Source organism: Carcharodon carcharias, chromosome 11, assembly GCF_017639515.1.
Source record: "Carcharodon carcharias isolate sCarCar2 chromosome 11, sCarCar2.pri, whole genome shotgun sequence".
Lineage (NCBI taxonomy): Eukaryota > Metazoa > Chordata > Chondrichthyes > Lamniformes > Lamnidae > Carcharodon > Carcharodon carcharias.
The window spans coordinates 43,011,913-43,030,341 of NC_054477.1; the positions used below are offsets into that span (position 1 = coordinate 43,011,913).

Here is an 18,429-nt window from a genome sequence, read left to right on the forward strand (position 1 = left end):
CCCTCTACATATTGACCTAAACAATTCTCCTGTACACATTTCAAGAAATCCACTCCATCCCAAGCCCTTAACACTATGTCTATCCCAATTAATGTTGGAAAAGTTGAAATCACCTAATATAATTACCCCATTGTTATTGTTTTTACACACCTCCACAAATTGTGCACATATTTGCTCCTCAATTTCCCGCTGACTATCTGGGGGTGTATAATAAACACCTAACAATGTGGGTGCCCATTTTTTATTCCTAAGCTCTACCCACAAAGTTTCATTCAATGACCCCTCCAAGATATCATCTCTCCTTACTGCAGTAACTGACTCCTTAGCTAATAATGCAATGCCTCCTCATCTTTTACCCCCACCCCTCCTCTGCTCGAGAAAATGTATTTTGGGGAAAAAAACAAGATATTGGTGCCCAGAACCAGAACTGTGCTTGGTGTGGAGTTATTCCAGAATAGCATAGGGGTGTAAACATCTTGATGTTTGCATAAAGAAAAAGCTGTATTCAAAAGACTGAAACTAATCTTTAATGGTTTACAACAGCATGATCTCAAACTGCCACTCCAAAGTTTGAAGTTCTGCAACACTCTGCACATTTTGTATGATACCAAAATACTTGGGCAAGTATTAGTGAATAACCAAACTGGGATAGTTGAAAAGGTTTTCTTAATGGCTGAATTTATATGCAATCACACTGACACTTGCCTTTTGTCTTTTATGAATTATGACAATACAATTTTCTAGCACATATTAGTCACTTAAGACATTCTGGTGTCACAATGCCATGGTATATTAAAATAATAGAGACACAATTAAAAATCAGTATGCTTTTCTCCTTCATTCTCTCTCACCAAGTGAAGTAACAAAGCAGAAAGACAAGCCCAAGACAAAACATGCACCAGCAAATGCATAACCTTTTAAGTGAAGATAAGGCAATACACGGTGATTCCACTGACAGTTTTAGACAAGCTGTAATGCTATTGATTGGAAACTAGTTAACATAGTTTGGTTTAAGAGGCTCCTTGAAACAGTGCGGAAGTGTTGAAAGTTTAGAGTCTGCAAAAAGCCAAGCTCCTGTAGAGCTCTCCAAACTCTCCAGTCTACAAACAGGCAGGGACATTATCGAAGGCCCTGTCTCCAAGCTTCAGTCAGATATTTGTAGGAAAGAATTTTCCGGTTGGCGAGCGGGGGTGGCGCCCACTCACCGACGCGTAAAATGACGCACGGTGACATCGAACGGGCATCCCAACGTCACTGTGCGTCATTTAGATTTTCAGTCTGGCAGTCAGCTGCGCGCCTGCCGAGCTGTCAAAGGCCTATTAAGGCCTTTTAAAAGCTAGTTGATATAATCAGATGAACTGCCCATCCAACCTTAAGTTTGGCGGGCAGGCGAAGAGCCCAGGTGGCCTTCCCATTTTTCATGGAAGCTCATCCACGGGCAGGATGAGGTTTCATGAAGTGTTTAAAAATTCAATAAAAATTATTTTAAAAATTCATTGACATGTCCAAGCTCATGTGACACTGTCACATGAAGGGACATGTTTTAAAAATTTTTAATTACTTTATTCAGATATTTAAAAGTTAAACAAATCTCCCTGAGTGCCTCAGGGAGATTTCTGTGTTCTTTCATGCGCACGCGCTCAGGACTTCCGGGCGAGCGTTGCGCTGGGTGGGCCTTAATTAGCCCATCCACGTAAAACAGTGGCACGCACCCGATTGGTTTGCGCTCGCTCCCGCCCGCCCTGCACAACCCCCCGGATGAGAGGAAAATTCAGCCCATAAAATTAAAGCAAGTTCTTAATCTGATAAAGAATAAGTTGTCCACTGTACCAGACAACCATCCAGCTTGGGAGTTGAATAAATTTCATTCATTTTTACATTTCCCTATTGAATACCTGCCACTGATCTGCAATCATTATCTCAAGTAGGAAGCTTTGCTGCTGTCAGCACCAAAAGCAACTATGCAGTGGATGTTTTCTAGACGCTGAGAATTTTACAGCAAAGAATCATGACAATTTATTTTGGTAATTAAAACAGCAAAAATTGCTTGTAGGCATTAGATGATGTTAGATTTTGTTTCAAGAGCTGGTGTCCAACTCTTGCTACTCCTAATGGCACTCTTTGTCCAACAGTTCAACTCAGATCTACTCTATTGCCAACAACTCCATGACATACCAATATGCTGAACAAGCTAAAGGTTATCATCTGAAGTAGCAAAATTGAGTGAACAAACAGAAGCCATGCATTTGATACAGTCTGAGGATTCTCACAAACACCATGACACCATCAATATTCAATGGCCGGGATTGTCTGGCCGCGTTGCGGGCAGGACCCGTCGTGGGTGAGGTGGCAGCCCAGCCAGACGTCAACAGACTTGCAGCTGGACCGGAAGATTGTGGTGGCAGGCGCGTGCTGAAAATCCCACCCAATATCTCTATTAAGTGTCAGTTTTAAGATTTTCCCATTTTGAAAGTGTGTTCACCTTTAGCATGAGTGAACAAAGAAAAACATGTTCATTATATTTCCAATATTTTTTTCATCTGGAAAATTTTATGACTTAAAGAAAATCATGGAAAGAGTCAAGCCAGGCTGCATTTGAGCATTTATGTAGAGAGAAAAAACGTTAATGTTTCAGACATGACCATTCATCAGAGCCGGAAGATGTTAGCAGATGCTCAAAACGAACAGCAAGAAAGTGGCCTACAACAAAGTGGAGCATTGAATATTTTATTTCAGATTTCCAGCAGCTATGGTATTTTGCAAAAATATTTTTTCTGTACCTGAAATCCAAATTACGTAATCAGGGTGTCACTAAGTGCCCTAGTATTCCTACTTAATGTTCCTATGATGTCAGAGAATTGATTCCCTCCACCTCACGTTCAAGCACTCCACCATCCAAAGTGCAGATACTTTCCTCTATCTCTTTTGTAATAACAGATGAAACCTTGACACATTTTTGCAATGATTGGTAATTGCTACAATCACCTTCATTATATTTACTCCCAAAAATATTCACGTACTTGTCATCAATGCTGTTTTGGTAGTATATATGCAACAGCTTGTCTTTAATCCATGAAATCTGTTTGGAAGCTTCCTTTCCTGCCTCAGCTTGTAAGCAGTACTTTTTATAGATCTGCGCCAGCCCCATCATTGCTTCTCTTCTCACTCTCCACTAGGGAGGAAAAAAAATACTATTACTTTATAAAGAAACCATTGGGTGCATGCATGTGCACATATAAATGCAGAAAAAATATATACATGCAAATAACTAAACTTGATTCTGTATTCTACTTCAAGGGGTAAGGGAACTGATTCGTGCAACACTTCAAACAAGGCAAAACAAAAAACTTCTCATTGCAAGATTGAGCAATTGGTAACCAACAGCAACAAGCTACAAAGAGTGGTATAAATATGTTAGCGGTACAGCCAAGGATTTTGAGCCAGGTTGCAACAAACAACTTTACAGTTGTGCTGCTAAAAGCATTTATTAAATAATTTATAAATACTTATATAAAAGTAATGCTTAGGCAGAACGTTCTGATGTATTGCAATACTGGAAAATAAATATAAACTCTGATCAGTGACAACTTAAGACATTTGGGCAAGCTGTAAAACGAAGGAGGCAGGCCAGAAAACCCGTAGTTGTGGGTACTCACTCAGGAGATCCAGATTCTAACATGAGCCCTGAGCTCAGCTGAATGTGGCATGGTGTGGGTATGAAGTGTTCCGAGTTCTTATACAAGCTGCATCAAGAAGAATCTCAGTGGGGAGAAAACTCAGGTAGGGGACACCAATCAGCTTTCTCAGCATATCAATTCCCCTTCTCACCAGAACTACTGGCGCTAATCTAATAATTAGAGAAATCTGTGGTCCCAACTTGATCTATCCTCCTAATTCGAGGAGGCTCCTAGTATCAGCCTAATACACTGAAGCACAAAATCTGCTGCTGCGATGACAGGAAGCAATTTTGCAGTTCTAGTTCACCAGTGATATTCTGACCTCAGCAGTGACGTATTAAAGAGCTAAAAATAAGTAACTCCAATACCAAACAAAATGGAGGAAAGAGAGAGATTATGTGAGAAGAAAGAGGCAGCAAAAAAAAAAAAAGGCTATCGTTCCAAGCTGTTCATGAAACTTCTAGGGAGCAGTATAGAGAGGTGTCAACACCAGCCCAAAAACAAATTAAAAATTGCGTGGAAAAGTTTCAAGAAAAAGGGGAAGAAAACGAAAGAAAAATTGAAATCTTCTCACCCGTTTGTCTAGTGTTCTTTCTCTTACAAAATTTAGCAGATGGTCATTAACAAGTGAGAGATCCTTTTTAGCAGCAGTTACAATGGATACAATGACATCATGCCTTATTGCTTCTTCTGGATCATGTGATCGGACTTTGAGAAATTCTGTAAAAGATTAAATTTTACAGTTTTGCTTTAAGCATGTTTTCCCATCTGAAGTCACTCCACACCCACCCCTGACAACATTTAGTAAGATATTACGTAAATTTTCTGATCAAAGGTATCTGCCCTGGAATCTCACTGTATTATTCACTAAACATTGTTATCGCTTAATATACATCTGTCTTAAAGCTGGAACATACGCAATTGCAGAAAAACTCCTATGAATATTCATTAGTGTGTTTACTATCATTTGGAGAATCCAAAATTTTCACTTTATCAATTGCTGTAAAGCAAGAATGAAGTAACCAAGTCTTTGTAGCAATATATAACGGTAGAATATTTGGCAGAAGAGCAAATTCCAAAGTGAAAACATAATCATACTTGTATTATAGATTCGACACATGAAATAAAAGAGATTAACTACAAATGCCACCCGACTACTTCCTCAATTACTACATGCAGAAGCCAAATTCTGGGACTGAAGCATCAAAACTCAACAGTTTCTCGAAATCCAGTAATTAACAGAAATAAACTTATTTGCACAGACAGGGTTAAAAGGAAAAGCAGCTCAACATTATTTTATATATTGGCTTAATCCTACTTTTAAAGAAGGATACTGATATGCTGAAAGATACTCAGTACTGTCACAAAGGCCCATGCCCTCATCCCAATCCTGTTTGGGGTAGGGGAGAGGATCGAGAAAAGGCTAAGGCAAGAACTAGTTACATTCAGGAATTCTTTTAGAGAATTTTTTTTTAATAAATGTAGTCACTGAATGCCATTCCTGTGTACTCCTTGTGCAATTCGCAGAGCCAGTTAAACTAAGGTACTGGGACAGGTTTCTAGGCTTAAGAATGTACACGGTGTGCAGTTACAAAGACAACTTGCATTGATATAGTGCCTCTAATGTAGTAGGATGTGCCTAGGTGCTTCATGGGAGTTTCTCAAACAAAATTTAACACTGAGCCGCATAAGGAAGTATTGGGAAGGATGATCAAGTTTTTGGGCAAAGAGTTTTGAGGAGCATTTTACAAATGGGGAAAGAGACGCAGAGAGACAGAGGTTTCGGGAGGGAATTATACCTGGCCGAAAGGGAGGAGTAAAATAAGCTGAAAAGAATTATTTATGAAATCACATCTGGAGAGGAAAAACATGGGACTTTAAGTCAGGGGAAATGTCCATACTGGTCTCAAGTAGGGTTTGAATTAGATTCCGCAATCAGCTTTATAATTGGGTTACTACATGAAGCATTTTATTGTAACATGAACATTTCATCAGTGGAGGAAGAAAAAGCTAGAGGAAGTCATTACCTGCAGATATGCACCTTTTTATCAACACATCTTAGAAAAAGAGAGTCAGGTAGGTTTCTGCTCTCTGAAGAATTCTCAATCATTGGTTGCCAGGGGAGGGGAAAATAGATAGAAAGTGGGCTTCAGAAAAACAGTTTCCTGCCTTGATCAATTTTAAAACGGTACCTTACTTTGGACATACTTAACAGTTCACCAACACTAATATCCACCAACACTGCTAATATTTATTCTCGAACAATTCTGTTTTGCAAATAATTGGTGGTGCCTCATCTTTGCTCCATTAGATGTTTTAAAATATAAATTATTATGACATTGTGTACAGTGACAGTTTTGCCTCAACAGCAAGGCAGATGAGACAAATATATGTTAAGAAGCAGACAGTAAAACTGATGGCATTTTTATTTGAAGCACTACTATTCAATAACACAGCTAAAGAGAAACTAGTTCCTCTAGTTGGAGAGTTCAGAATGGGAGAGCATAATATCTGTGAAGAGAGTGTGTCAATGTTTCAGTCTGGGACCTTTCATCAGGCCAGGCAACAGACTGGAAACATTAATTCTGTTTCTCTCTTCACAGATGGTGCCAGACCTGCTGAGAATTCCCAGCATTTTCTGTCTGTATCTCAGGGCAGTAAGTATCGATTCCCAAACAATTACAAAGATGAAAAAGGACTGATTGCAAGGGAAAAAAATTATGTGGGAAACCATACACCATAGAAATACATATGTTCACAGATTATACAATGAACTAAAAGATTGCAGAGCCAACAATAGTCCAACTATAATCAATTAGTACAGTTGGAAAATACCCAATAGTTTCCCAGAATTTTTAATTTCATGAAGGTGCAATTCTCCCCCATTTCCTCTTCTGCTTCCCAGGCCATAACATCAATCAGTTCATCAGTAACAGCCTAGCCATCTCTCCCTGATTTTCAACACCACCACCAATACCAAGTTCCCATTGTCACATTCTGAGAGTCAACGTTGGCCTGTAGTTGAACCATCAAGATTATGATCAAAAGAACAGGACAGGGACTGGGTATTCTACAACATCTGGTTCAATTCCTGATTTTTCAAAGTCCAACCACCTCAAGTCTCAAATCAGGAGTGTGATGAAATATTCACCACTTGCCAGACAAGTGCATAACCAATAACACACAAAACTTAATACCATCCAGAATCTAATAGTAACTTGATTAGCATCCCTGTTATCAGACCCAAATGACCATCCCATCAGCAATGCACTGTTGCTGCAATACAATCCAGCCATCTACAGGATGTACTGCAACATTTCACTGAGGCTACTTCAGTAAACCCTCCCGTCCTTGCAACCTTACCCAACAAGACAGAAAAGTTGAAAATGCTGGAAAACTTCAGCAGGTCTGGCAACATCTATGGACAGAGAAACAGAGTTAACGTTTTGAGTCCATATGGCTCTTCTTCAGAGCTGAATACGAGCTCTGAAGGGTCATACAGACTCAAAACATTAATTCTGTTTCTCTTTCCACAGATGCTGCCAGACCTACTGAGTTTTTCCAGCACTTTCTGTTTTCATTTCAGATTTCCAGCATCCACCATATTTTGCTTTTATTATATGAAGCGTCAAGCAACCTTGGGAAACCATTTCTTCCAAGTTCCTTTAAAAAAAAAGACGTACATCATGCTAACTTGGGCATATATTTGCTCTTACATCACCACTGGGTCAATATCTTAGATTTTCTATTGAGAGCACCATTAGACAGCAGCAGTTCAGAGGGAAGGCCCATCACCACCTTCTCAGGATAACTCAGGAACAGGCAAGAAATGCAGCATTGCTAGCCTTGTCCATATTCAGTGAACACATTTATTTTAAATTTCAATTTCTTGTGGCATTGCTCACAGTGAAGTTAGAGATTACATTATTACAAAGTGTGGCTCATATACTCAAGGACCAACTTGATTATTCCTCGATTATTTTCCATATAGCCTTAGTACTTTATCATTGGAAGTTTAAGGGTAGCCAACTTGCTTACTTTGGTTTGTTGTGCTCTTCACCTGTTCAATTGTGAATAGTGTTATGAATTACATTTGAGCCAGTCAGGTGCAAGTGTGACAGAAATAATCCCTGTATTTTCTCCAAAAATCATGAAATCATGGATTAAACCATTACAGAAATATTGAATCTCTTTGCTGAAAAAAAAATGATGCAACTATCTCTTCACAAGGACTTTTAATTGATTAAAATTAAAGCATCCAGCTCCTTTAAAGTTTGAGAAGCTTGGATTTATTTTATGAACAGCAAGTTGAAAATCAAATTAAAAATTGGAATGAAGTTTGTTATAAAAGCACTTGTGCTTTCAAACCATCAGCAATATCAGATCTTTTGAACTGTATTTTATCATTGTTTGCTGAATCACCACCTTACAGCAACACAGCATCATGATGTCAAATCATTAGTTCAAGCTTGGAGGTACAAAATATTGTGCAAACTTATTGCTCATGTTGATTTTTTTTAAAAAGGCAGAAGGAGAGAATTGTTGGAGTTTCACTCTAAGAATAAGTACTTATAAATACAAATTGTTCTCAGCATGTTTCATCATGCAAGAAACGTAATGCTCATCTATTGTATTGGTCTCCAATTACTACAACCTCAAAATTAATAGTGTCTAGAAATAACCATACCTTGTGAAATAAAAAATATCTTCTTAATAGATTGCTTGAATTCACAATGGACTACATTTTGTGCTCTGTGGAAGTAAATGGCCTTGTCTTAATTTCCTTAGGGAAAGCTCTGTAGAATTTCTTCCCCGATCCCAAACTGAACTCCAGAATATTTATGCACACTCCACCATCAACACATGAAATTTCCTTGACTCCAGCAGCAAAGGAACCTTATGCTTCTGTTGAGACTTTTAATATCTTTGTCCATATTTATCCTTACAAACTTCAAGAACTAGATAAATACAATCTCATTGAAAATAGGGTTAAAGCTGAAGACACTATTAACCAATTCAGCTTTAATTGCATTCCACATTTCTATGACTTTGAGGGGAATTTTTAAAGTTTATCATACTCCTTGAAGTTGATTAGAATTTTGTGCTTGTATATTCTAGTCTTACTGTCACAAACCAAATTAAAATCATGCTGTCCATGTCTTACAGTACTCTGAGGCCCCAGATTATCTTTTCCTCAATCTTTTTTTCCAATCAATTCCCAATTCAGTTCTGAGAGTCTCTCTTCATAATTAGGATCACAAATCATGTATGCTGTTCTGCTCAGAAATTTTTGCGCAGAATCTTTGTCCTTTTGAAGACTGGGAACTCAACATTGGACAGAATAATCTAAATGCTGTTTCACCAAGACCTATAGTAAAATTAGAAGCAGCTGTTTCAATGATCAGTCAAATTCCCTGAAGACGTGACCTGGCACTTGCATGTTGTCATCACCCAGAAAGTTTTGCCCCTCTTTCCCACAGTTCCCTGTTTGAATCTCTACCAATTGGATTTCCATCACTGCTAAAGCACTAACCCAAGTCATAAGTGACACCTCTGACTGTAGCGTCTATGTTCCCTCCTTGTTCTCAATTGCTTTACAGCTAGTCACATGGCCAACCACAACATTCTTGCAACACTTTGCCTCCTTTATCATGCTCAACAGAAATGCCCTCACGTTTTCATTCTTAAACTTTAACCAGCTATAACCAAACTACCTCCAGTAATGGCTACTCTTCCTATCCCCAAATCATCAGTTTCAAAATTCCCCAATGATTTATCCTAAGTGCCCTCCTTATCCACTTGCTAGGCCCCAACAACATCACACTAGATATTGGGTTAACTTCCGCATACGGATGGATCGCAAAGCTCTGCCATATCAATGCTTCTTTGTTCCTGCACTGTCTCTGTTCCCAGGTCATTTATCTGTAGCTCATCAATTATTGTACGCCAATTTTGTCCAGTTAAACATTGGGAACACAATACTCATGGTTTCAACCTCACCACAAACACTAAACCCTCACTGTTGATTTTCTCCCTCTCCCCAATCATCATCTCACACTGAACCAGACTGTCCACAACAATGACTTCCTGTTTGACCTATGAGCTCCTGATCCTACATTCTTTCCACTGCAAAGACTACCAACCTCCACATTAGCGAAATAGCCTAACGCTGTCCATTTTCTGCTGAAATCCTCATCGATGCCAATCACAATGATTCCAATACTTTCTTGGCCAACCTCCCATCCTCATTCTCCATAAATTTTAGCTCATTCATAATTCTGCTGCCTTAGCCCATTGGACACGGTCTCACTCATTCAGCAAACCTGTTCTTGCTGACTTACAATTGTTCCCAGCTTCCAAACCTTCAAATTTAAAATATTCATCCATGTATTTATATTTCTTCATGCCCTCCCTATCGCCATGATCTCTTATAGTCCCATAATCACTGAAGAACTCTCCGTTCCTCTGACTTATTTTGAAGTTCCTCCCTTTCAACCTTCAGCCACCTAGGCCTAGTTCCCGTGTTCTAAGTCCCTGATTTGGACACATGCCATACTCTCTTGCTTTAAAGCTCACTTTTTAACCCACTTAGTCAAGCCTAATATCCTTCTTCAGGTCAATTTCCGTTTCATGAATGCCTCTGTGAACTGCCTAGAGGTTTATTTTATATTAAAGGGGTAATATAAATGCTATTTCCTGTTGTTACTTGATCTTGTTAGTAACAGTTATACATCAAACATTTCATTTGCTTTGCCAATTTTTGTAGTGCATGCCTTTTCACTAGGTATGCAATTAGCATTAAGTTCAATTACAAATCTTCAATACATTTTTTTGCTCCATGTTTTTAAGCTCATTGTTAAATATAGGGTTAGCCAATATCACAAAGATTCTGTCCCCCATAACTATAAAGGCATAACTAAAGCTAAAACAAGATGAGTGGAATTATCTTTTAAACTATTACTTAAGAAAGCAATATATTATTTACAAATGAAAGTCAAGTAGATACTTACCAGTAAGGTCTTTAGCTAAATCTGGGTGGTTCACAAGGCAGTGGCTCGCAAACTTTACACATTCAAGGCGGATAGGAACATGGATGTCATTGAATCTACAAGGAAGAATTACAGTAATAATGGAGAGGGTAGAAACTGAATTTACTTAATTGACATCTTCATGGCAGCAGGTAATATTTGAGTCACCCACTGGAGCCACTAAAATCACTAGGATAAATCCTCATAGATCCAAAAAACATAGACATGGCAAAGTTTTGGTGGGTAGCACAACAATTGACTGCAACGATATCATTGACCATCTGGAGCATATATCCTGAATTCTATTTTCCACGTGCATTCATTAAAGTTTGAATGCTCATTTAGAAACAAGTAATTCAGCCAATATATCAGATATTTAGAAATCTGCATTCTTGCCTCTCTTTTATATTAGGAATGGTTTTACAAATTTGAATGAAGACAAAGCAAGGGAGATGTTAGTAGTCCATGGTTTAATACAGAATATAACTTGGAATAATATTTCACTGAAATTCTTCCAGTTGATGCAGGAAGTTTCCATAAGCAGCCAATTCACTACAATCTCGTCCAACACCAAATGTATGAAATTAATTCAACAATACCTTTATGATCCATACTTTAGAAAAAAAAACAAACCCTCTGCCAAATTGCTGAGACTAGCATTCTGACTGAGAGCCATTAGAATATAAGAAATAGGAGCAAGAGTCAGCTATTTGGCCCCTGGAGCCTGCTCTGCCATTCAACAAGGTCATGGCTGATCTGTTTGCAGCCCTGCTTCACCCCCATAATCCTCGACTCCTTTGTAGGTCAAAAATCTAACTCGGTCTTGAATATATTCAATGATCCACCCTCTACTGCTCTCTGGGAAGAGAATTCTAAAGATTATGGATCTTCAAACCCTCAAACTCTCGATTCTCGCATGAGGGAAACATGCTCTCGGCACCTATCCTGCAATTCTTGCATAAGGGAAACATCCTCTTGGCATCCACCCTGCAAAGCCCCCATCAGAATCTTGTATGTTTCAATAAGATTGCCTCGCATTCTTCTAAAATCCAATGAGTATAGGCCCAAGTTGCTCACGCTATCATAATACAAACCCTTCATCCCAGGAGTCAGCCTAGTGAACTTTCTCTGAACTGCTTCTATGCATGTACATCCCTGCTTAAATAAGGAGACAAAAACTGTATGAAGTACTCCCGGTGTGGTCTCGCCAATACCCTGTCCTGCTGTAACAAGACAACCTTATGTTTATAATGTATCCATCTCGCAATAAAATCCAGCCTTCCACTTACCACCCTAATTACTCGATGTACCTGCATCTATCTTTTTTTGATTCATGTACGAGGACACTAGATCCTCCGTATAGCAGTATTTTGCAGTCTATCTCCATTTAAATAATATTTTGCTTTTTTATTCTTCATTTCAAAGTGGACAGCTTCACATTTTCCCACATCATACTCCATTGTCAGATTTTTGTCCACTCGCTTAGCCTATCTGTTTCTCTTTGCAGACCCTTTGTATCCTCCTTACAACTTGCTTTCCTACGCATCTCGACATTGTTAGCAAATCTGGTTACAATACAGTTGACTCCTTCAGCCAAGCCATTAACATAGATTGCACAAATAGTTGACGCTCCAGCACTGATCCCTGTGGCACTCCACTAGTTACATTTTGACTACCTGAAAATGATCCATTAATCTCCACTGCTTCTTATTGGGTAGCCAATCCTCTATCTACATTAACATCTCACACCCAACACCATGAGCTCTTATCTTGTGCGGTAAACTTTTATGTGGCATCTTATTGAATGCCTTTGAGAAATCCAGATTCCCCAATTTTAAGAAACTCAAATACGTACCTTAGTTTGAAGTTTGGATATCAATGGACCTCAGGCCTCCAGCGCATGCTCCAACCTGGAAAGGGCTGCACATGTGCAGTTTGGGAGGGGGGGGGGGGGGATTTTGCATTCTTCACACCAGGCGCAGAAGAAAAGAAACAGAACGGCACAAAAATGCAGGTCAAATGACCTGATAAAGAGCACCCACATCTGATAGGTGTCCCAGGGAGCAGATCACAAGGAGAAGGTCCCAAACCAGGAAGGGGGACAGGAAGAGGTCCCTCAAGGCAGTCCCAGGCAAGGGATAAAAGCCAGAGAGCAGAAATAGATCCCTTAAGTGGTTAAAGAAAGGGGCACAATAAGAATTCACGAAAGAGCTGCAGGGAGCTTTTTTGAGCAAAATGGGCACAAGAGGAGTCCTGAAGGTCAGAGGAGGCAGCCGAAGTTTAGGGACTCTGTGTTGCGGGTCTTTTGAGCAAAGGTACCCCTTTAGAGCAGTGGTGATCTGCTTTGCATGGCCAAAGATCTGAGGCTGTGCATGGAAGGTGAAGCTCTTGTGTGCTCAGAGATCTAGGGGAAACAGAATCTTAAAAGGCGAGATTGAAAACCTGCAAGACAGGTCAATGCTGAAGATGAAGCCAGAGTGGGAACAAGGTGAGATCTTCAAACGTGGAGACTGGAAACCCTCATGAGAAAGACAAAGTTTCAGTGAGATTGGTTGGCTCACAATGTGACAAACATCTGGGCGGGTTATTGTGAAATCCATGGAAGCTATTTTGGTCACATGTCATCTATTGTGTGGTGTGGTGTGCGCCTGTTAATTCACATGTACCTTATACTCTAACATTCAGGGTAAGTATAAGACAGATATTGGAAATTATTTACCTTTCTGACCTTGTATAGTAAAGTTTATTTTTGTTTGTTCAAAACTCATGGAATCTTGAATCGCAATCTTCATGTACTTTAAACAAAATGTAATTGGTCCCTAACCAGATCTCCCCCTCAGATCCTGAGATCTGGCCAAGGATCATAAAACTACATCCACTGGCTCCCCCTTATCCATCCACCCTGCTTGTTACATCCTCAAAGAACTTTAATAAATTTGTCAAACACCATTGCCCTTTCATGAAACCATGCCAACTCTGCTTGATTGTATTATGATTTTCTAAAGCCATGCTACTCCTTCCTTAATAATGGATTCCAGCATTTTCCCAATGACAGGCATTAAACTAACTGGCCTATAGTCTCCTGCTTTCTGTCTCCCTCTTTTCTGAATAGAGGTATTACATTTGAGCTTCCTTTCCAGAATACAGGGAATTTTGGAAGATTACAACCAATGCATCCACTAGCCCTGCAGCCACTCCATCAGATCCAGGGAACTTGTCAACCTTTGGTCCCATTTGTTTTTCTAGTACTTTTTCTCTAATGATCGTGATTGTTTTAAATTCCTCCCTTGCCCCTTGATTTTCTGCTATTCTTCGGCTGCTTTTTGGTGTCTTCTACTATGAGGACAGATACTAAATACTCATTCAAAGGCTCTATTTTCTCATTTCCCCATTATTTGCTTCCTTAGAGGATGAGTCTTGGAAGTTATGTTTACTTAAATTACACTTTTCCTTTTTACATACTTGCAGAAACTTTTACTCTTTGTTTTAACATTTCTTGCTAGTCTACTCTTATATTCTAATTTCTCCTTCTTATGATATTTTTAAGTCATCCTTTGGTAGTCCTAAAATGTACCCAATCTTCTGGCCTACCAATAATTTTCACAGCATTGTACGCCTTTACTTTCAATTTGACGCTGTCCTTAGCTTTCTTAGGTAGCGATGAATGGCGCATCCTTCTCATAGTGTCTTTCTTTCTCAATGGAGTATATCTTTGTTTAGAGTTAGGGAATATATCCTTAAATATCTACTATTGCTGATCTACCTTCTTGCCTTTTAACCTATTTTCCCCACCCACTGTAGCCAACTCAGCCTTCATACTCTTGTAATTGCCTTCATTTAAGTTTAAGGCACTAGTTTCAGACCCAAGTTTCTCTCCCTCAAACCGAATATGAAATTCCATCATGTTATGATCACGCTTGCCTAGAGGATCCTTTACTATGAGATCATTTATTAATCCTGTCTCATTACACATTACCGGGTCTAAAATAGCCTCTTCCCTGGTTAGTTCCTGAATATATTATTCTAAGAAACTGTTCCAAATACACTCTTATGAACTCATCCTCAAGATTACTTTTGTCAATTTGATTTGTCCCATCTATATGAAGATTAAAATCACTCACAATCCCCATTATTTCCTGATTTACACACTGTCCTACAGTGCAGCTACTGTTAGAAGGCCTATAAACTACTCCACCAGTGATTTCTTTCCCTTGTGAGAAATGGATTTTTAAAAATATTTTTGGGGAATATGCATTATTCTGTGAAAAGTGTGTGTGTGCATGAATGATTAAATTAGGCTGGGGAGAGATTAATAGGAGACAGGTTGCCTGGGGGGTGTAAAACACGAAAAAGGAGAGGCGTTAGGTTTGAGGTAACAGCGAATAGGTTAGATAACATCTGTATTTTTAGCTAAGTGAAGAGTTTGCTTGAATATCAAAGGGGACTCAGTAGTAGAAACTGACATGTTTGTATCTCGCAGGAGTTCCATAGACAAATAGAAGGGGGTATATTATATTTTATTGATACAAAAGCAAAGACAAGATGGAAACATGAAAGATCTTATATTTGGAAGGGTTTCAATTTCAAAGAGGCGTGAAAACAATGGAACCCGAGATGAAAGTGGGGAAAAAAAGGTATTTTAGAGTTACTGTGTAGAGCTGTTTGGGCATTAGTTGTTTGAGCTGTTGAGTTGTGAGATGCAAGGTGTAGCAGTGTAGCAGCTGGAGCTGTAGCTAGAGCTGTGGCTGAGAGAGAATGCAGTTTGAATCAACCATCCTATCAAGCCAGAGAAGCAAAAAGCCCAAGTTTGGATTTTCACAGCAGAATGGAAGAGAGTTACAGGTCATGTGATATGCCTTTATTGAAGCTACAGCAGTTTGCCTTGAGTAATATTACTGGATTTTATTTTATTTTATAGTTAAACATCTATATGGGAGTGTTGTCTAGAAGGTGTTTACTTGTGGGTCTGACCAAGTAGAGTGTCTTTTTGGGGAGGGTGGGGGGGGGGGTGGAGAATGTGTTGTAAGACTAATTCTTAACTGTGTATCTGTAATCTTGTGTTTAAGTTTTCTTTTATCCTTGTTAATAAAACTCTTACTTTTAATTTTCAAAATCCCAGAAGTGTTACTGGATTTCTCAATGCTGAGATCAGTACGTCTCCTTCTCGTTTTCCGAATACAAATAAAAAAGGGTATGACCCATAAGCCAAGTTTCCCTCTGGGATTTGTTTTGTCCAGTAATTAACATTGGCTGTGGTCATGACATCCTTGTTATTTTTTTTTACTTCCACTCAAGCTGATTCCAAAACTTGATCTTCTAAGCCAAGATCATTTTTCATTACTGTACCAATTTCATCCTTTATTGACAGAGCTACCCTGCCTCCTTTTCCTCATTTCCTATCCTTTCAAAATATCAAATATCCTTGAATATTCAGGTTCCAACCATGATCACTTTATAATGACTGTAATGGCTATTACGTCACAGCCATTTATTTCTATTTGTGCATCAATTCATCTAACTTTTTACAAATGCTGCTGCATTCATGTCTTTTTACCGCTTTTCTCTATTCTGACCTTTTTTGAAAGTGCATTCTTATTGTACACTGTCCTTTCCTGTCATGTCTCTGGTTATCATCACCCATAATCACTTCTGTACTGTTGCCTTGTCCTTTCTCATTAACGTCCTCAATCATCAGTCATGTGAGCCAGCCCCCTGCACTCCCACTAACTATTTTGCAGCTTAAATACAAGCATACAGCAAACTACCAAGCGATCATTAAAAATCATATCACCTTCACCACAAATCATCAGGCCAATTTCTAAAACAAGAACTGAAAATGCTGGAAAAATCTCTGTATATGGACTAGAAACGTTAACTCTGTTTCTCCACAGATGCTGCTAGACCTGCTGAGATTTTCCAGTATTTTCTGCTTTTGTTTCAGATTTCCAGCATCCGTAATATTTTGCTTCATCTTAGGCCAATTTCTAACCTGGCCTTCCACATAATAAATAATTGGGCTCTGCAGATTTGGCTGCAGGGGTGGGGAAGGGAGCAGACAGGGGAAAAGAGTTGGATGGGGCAGAAAGAAATCCTGAAAACGAGTGAACAGATTCAGGATTAATTTAAAATTACAATTTTCTCACGATACATAAAAGCCAATCCAGCTGGTTTTTTCAGCTCACATAGATGCTAAAAACCTCAAATTACGTTAATAAACTTCTCATACACAAGGAACAGCTCCATCTCTACAAAAGTGTTTTTTATATTAAAAAATGAACTTCAGCAATGTGTGCCTTTTCTGACTTGTGTTTTTTGTTAAAAATGTATTCAATATTAGTATAATAGAAATATAATCACTTTTAGCCAAGCAGGCTTGTGCCAATTCCAGCTGCATATCAGTTATCATCTGGAATCCCTTTTCCCTGTCCTGTTAAATTTTTGTTTCCTCTCTACTTGATAATCCACTTCCTAACTAAATGCCAAGATCAACTCAGTCTCAATAGCCACTTGCATTAACGAATTCAACATTCCTATAGCCTTTTGTATTAAAAATATAATTTTAAGTGTTTTACTCTTGTATATCAAACCTATATTTACAGCTGCTGACCTGTTAACTAAAAAAAACTTTCACTATTTACCCACTCAAACCTTTTAGAATTCTATTATAATCCTGGATGTTACAGCACCTCAAGTCTCTATCCAACTATTTTTCAAATGCAATGAAAGTCTCTGCCTCTACCAACCTTTCAGGCAGTGAATTCCAGACGCCAACCATGCTCTGGATGAAATAATTCCTCTTCCCAAATACTTGAAATCCCTGCCCTTGGACATTGATTTCCCCTCTAATGGAAATAGGACATTCTTATCTACTTTGTCTCAACCCCTTGTAATTTTATACATCTCAATTCAATCTCCTATTAGCTTTCTCTGTTCCAAAAGAAAAAAGGCCCAACCTATCCAATCTTTCCTCACAACTGAAGTCCTCACAACTCTCCATTCCTGGCAACATCCTTGCAAATCTCTTCTATATCCTCACTAGTGTGATCACATCCTTCCTGTCATCTTTAACATTTTCCAGTTATGAAGAAAAGGTCATTGACCTAAATTGTTAGCTCTCTCCACAAATGCTATTTGACCTGCTGTGTCTCATCAGCATTTTCTATTTTAATTTCAGATTTCTAGCATCTATAGTATTTTGTTTTTGTTCAAGCTCTGCCTAACTGCTCCTAACTAATCGTGCATATATTAATATAACTACAAGAGGGAAGGACACTGTTAAACAAAAGCATAAGGCCTTTGAAAAAATGATTCTTAAAAGTATCAACTGCTGCAAAGGTCCGATATGATTAGAGATTATACAGCACAGCAGTCCATGCCAACACCTGCGCTCCACCAAAACCTCCTCCCATCCTCCATCTATCAGCAGAGCCCTCCCTTTCCTTTGCTCATATGCTCATCTAGTTTCCCTTTAAATGCAGCTGCATTATTCGCCATTACTCCCTACAGTAGCAAGCTTCACATTCACATCATGTTCTGGGTAAGGAGGTTGCTTCTGAATTTCCCATTTGATTTCTTGCTGATTATCTTATATTAATAGCTTCTTGCTTCCCTCTTTCTCAAGTGGAAATACTCTGCTTAAACTTACAAACAGGTCTCTACTGTCTCAAAACTTTTAGGTCACTGTTGAGCCAGGCCCAGCCTGTTCATTCTTGAAAATCTTTTTT

General features: G+C 38.8%; 1 protein-coding gene across 3 annotated transcripts in view; it reads right to left on the reverse strand.

Annotated features, from left to right (window-relative positions):
- pds5b (PDS5 cohesin associated factor B) overlaps positions 1-18,429 on the reverse strand; it is a 260,439-nt gene that overhangs the window by 133,169 nt on the left and 108,841 nt on the right. For all 3 annotated transcript variants that reach the window (XM_041198849.1, XM_041198850.1, XM_041198851.1), the window contains exons 10-12: positions 10,688-10,782; positions 4,252-4,397; positions 3,021-3,172 (exon numbers count right to left, since the gene is read on the reverse strand). In XM_041198849.1, the coding sequence (XP_041054783.1) occupies positions 3,021-3,172; positions 4,252-4,397; positions 10,688-10,782 (393 nt within the window). The remainder of the gene's footprint in view (positions 1-3,020; positions 3,173-4,251; positions 4,398-10,687; positions 10,783-18,429) is intronic.